This window comes from Apodemus sylvaticus, chromosome 1, assembly GCF_947179515.1.
Source record: "Apodemus sylvaticus chromosome 1, mApoSyl1.1, whole genome shotgun sequence".
Classification (NCBI taxonomy): Eukaryota; Metazoa; Chordata; class Mammalia; order Rodentia; family Muridae; genus Apodemus; species Apodemus sylvaticus.
In genome coordinates, this window is record NC_067472.1 from 77,501,955 (window position 1) to 77,504,849 (window position 2,895).

Below are 2,895 nucleotides of genomic sequence, written 5' to 3' on the forward strand. Positions count from 1 at the left end.
TCATCCTGCCCTTCTGACCATTCCAGAGAGAGTAGTTCTGTCAGAGCATCAGAAGAAGCTGCAGAGGGCTTGGCAGTTCACAGCTGCCAGGCTTCAGTGGAGGAACCAGAGGAGTGGGCTTCACAGTCTGAAGCCTAGTGATTCATTTTTAGGCACATTCAGTGAACAATCACAAGGAGTTGGGAAGGAGGTGCCCTGCTTGGCCTGGATGCTCTCTTACCTTTTACTGGTCGTATTTCAAAAGTCAAAACAAGTGGGAATCCTTCGTGCTCTGCTGGCTTTGCTAGTTGAGTTTGGTCCGAGTTGGTGTCAAGATGCAGTGACAGCATTTGGAATTGCTTTCAGAGAATGCTATCATGCTATCCTCTCTCTCTCTCTCTCTCTCTCTCTCTCTCTCTCTCTCTCTCTCTCTGTGTGTGTGTGTGTGTGTGTGTTTACAACAAAAAGCAGGCAGTTTTGTACTCACTGTGATGTGCTTGTCACATAGCAAGTGGCTTCTTGCTAAGCAAACAAGTCAGGAGATAGCAGTTTATGGGGGACTTTTATCTGCTGTTCTTTTTCCTATCACCTTCCTCACCCCAGAACTTCCTCTTTAGTCTCGGGCTGAACAAACATCTTATTCTAGCATTATTCACTGTTTTCATAAAGCTGCCAACCTCTACTGTACTGAATTGAATCTCCAAATTAATTTTTAAAAGGTGCTTAATTAAGAAGAAGGAATCAAATGCTCCCACATCCAGGAATGATGGGGGAAAGAGCCAGGAGTCAACACATTAGTATTGGTCTTTATTGGCGTGTCAAAGTACAGCAACATCATGGGAGAATGGTCTGAAGGCATAACAGAGAGCCAAGAGTTCTGGGTGCTAAGACACGATGTCCAGAGCCTTTAAGCTATGAGGAAGGCTGTTTACTGCTTGGGGACTCGTTGGACTTCAGAATGGTCCTGTATTTGGCTAGAAACTGGCTGCCCAAAGTACTCAGCTCTTGCCGAAGTTCTTTCAGAGCCCTGTCTTGCTCCTGCTGCTCCCCACGCACATGCTTCTTGTAATAGTTGGTGTACAAGTTCACCCAGTCATCAACCACAATCTTCATGTCTTCTTCAGAGATAAGAGGATCATCAAAGACCTGGGGAAGCGAAGAGGAGAAGGGAGAGAGTTGTCAAGGGAGGATGTGGTCAGGGATGCGGGGTGCCAGGATGGTCTCACAGATGCTCACAACCTCTTTGTTTTGAATTTGCATTCCCAGTTTCTAGATATTTGAATCAATGTCATCACTGCGCTCAGTTTCAAATGAGCCTGCTCTGCCCTTCCAGTGCATACTCTCTCCATCTCTGACCTTGAAATAAAGTGCCCGGGCTTACCTGCTGATCCAACAGGACATTAAACTCCTTTATTCCTGTAGAGATCAGATCCTTATTGGTCTGAAAAGGGGCCATCTGCCAGGGAAAGAAAGGTGAACATTATCCTTTTCCCTCACACCTGACCATCCTCCCCTCTCTCCCTACCGCCATCCCAAATGTCCTGGTTAAAAATCCCTCATATCCAAGAGGGGCACCCCTTTCCCTAAACCTTCCAAGTTCTGCTCTGCTCTGAAGTTACATTTCACCAGCATGGGCTCACCTTCAAGTCCGACGGTGCTGAGCCTGCCTTACACTCTCTTCGGGTTTTTCGTGTCCTCTGCACTAAGTTAGATGCGGGCAGAGTCAGGAATTAATGTAAGAAGGCAACGCCCTGCCTGGAGGTCCTGAAGGGGTGTGATAGGTCGTCCTGGGGTGGAGAAGGTAGGCAGTGAGGCTTCCCTGGAGTTAGAAAGATAGAGAGACTGTGGGGTGTGGGTCGGGGGATAGATAAATGAAGGCAGAAAATGTAAGAAACAAACCAGGAACATATGCTTGTGCTTTCCCTGACAACCCTACAACCAGTCTCAAAATTCTAAGGAAACTAACATTAGGTAATGGGAACTTTTTTGCACCATGCAAAATGCAATAGTGTTGTCTCTCCAATCCACAGCTGCCATGTTTGTAACAGTTTAGAAGCCAGGTTACAATCTCACATCAAGGAGATAACTGAAGGAGAATCAAGTCAAAGGCCAGTCCCAGGCTACATCCAAACAAGACCCTGTTCTCAAAAAAGAAGTTTATGCTACATGTATTCTTGTATGCCAGACACTTTTTAAAGCATGTATTAAGCATTTATCATAATAAAAATCCTTTTAGAAAGTGGAGGATACATTTGTGATGGAGTTTTTTTTCAATGAAATTATGTTTTTGCCTCAGTGGAGCAAAGGAATCTTTGAATACTTGCCACTGTTTCCAAATAATGTGCAAATAATTGTATACTGGACTGGCAGGATGGCTCAGTGGGGCTTGCTGCCAAGCTTGATGACCTGAGTTCAATCCCTGGGACCCACATAAGTTATCCTTTGACATTCATATGTACACCACGGTATGTATGCATCTCTCTCTCTCTCTCTCTCTCTCTCTCTCTCTCTCTCTCTCTCTCTCATACACATAAATAAATACATAAAAATACTATGTATCACTTGCCAAATCTGACTTAGACTGCTACATATAAGATCTGTTTAGTTCTCACCCTAACTCTATCTGGTATGTAGTAGTAGTCTTTTTATTTATCAGATGGAAAAACTGAATGCCAGAGAAACAATTAACTTTACCAAGATCTCACAGTTACAGACTTGTGTTTCAAGAAAGTTTCCTGGGTGAATTCATTCACAAAAACTGGCTTGGAATTTTTCATTATTCCCAGAAACCCAAATTCTTATAAAAGTGCTAGTTTATCTCAGCCTTAGACAGAGTGTGTGGGTCAGCTATGGTGGCCTGGGTTGGAAGGGTACTCCTAGCTACAGTTTGTGATGAAGCCAGCAGTCCTCAGGAAT

At 44.3% G+C, this 2,895-nt stretch overlaps 1 protein-coding gene across 1 annotated transcript; it reads right to left on the reverse strand.

Moving 5' to 3' along the window:
* Positions 1-765: 765 nt before the first annotated feature.
* Positions 766-1,737, reverse strand: Ahsp (alpha hemoglobin stabilizing protein). The gene is made up of 3 exons (XM_052197519.1): positions 1,620-1,737; positions 1,361-1,435; positions 766-1,125 (listed from the first exon to the last, which is right to left on the reverse strand). The coding sequence occupies exons 2-3, from the start codon at positions 1,433-1,435 to the stop codon at positions 892-894; spliced, it is 309 nt and encodes a 102-aa protein (XP_052053479.1). The 5' UTR covers positions 1,620-1,737; the 3' UTR covers positions 766-891.
* Positions 1,738-2,895: the final 1,158 nt, after the last annotated feature.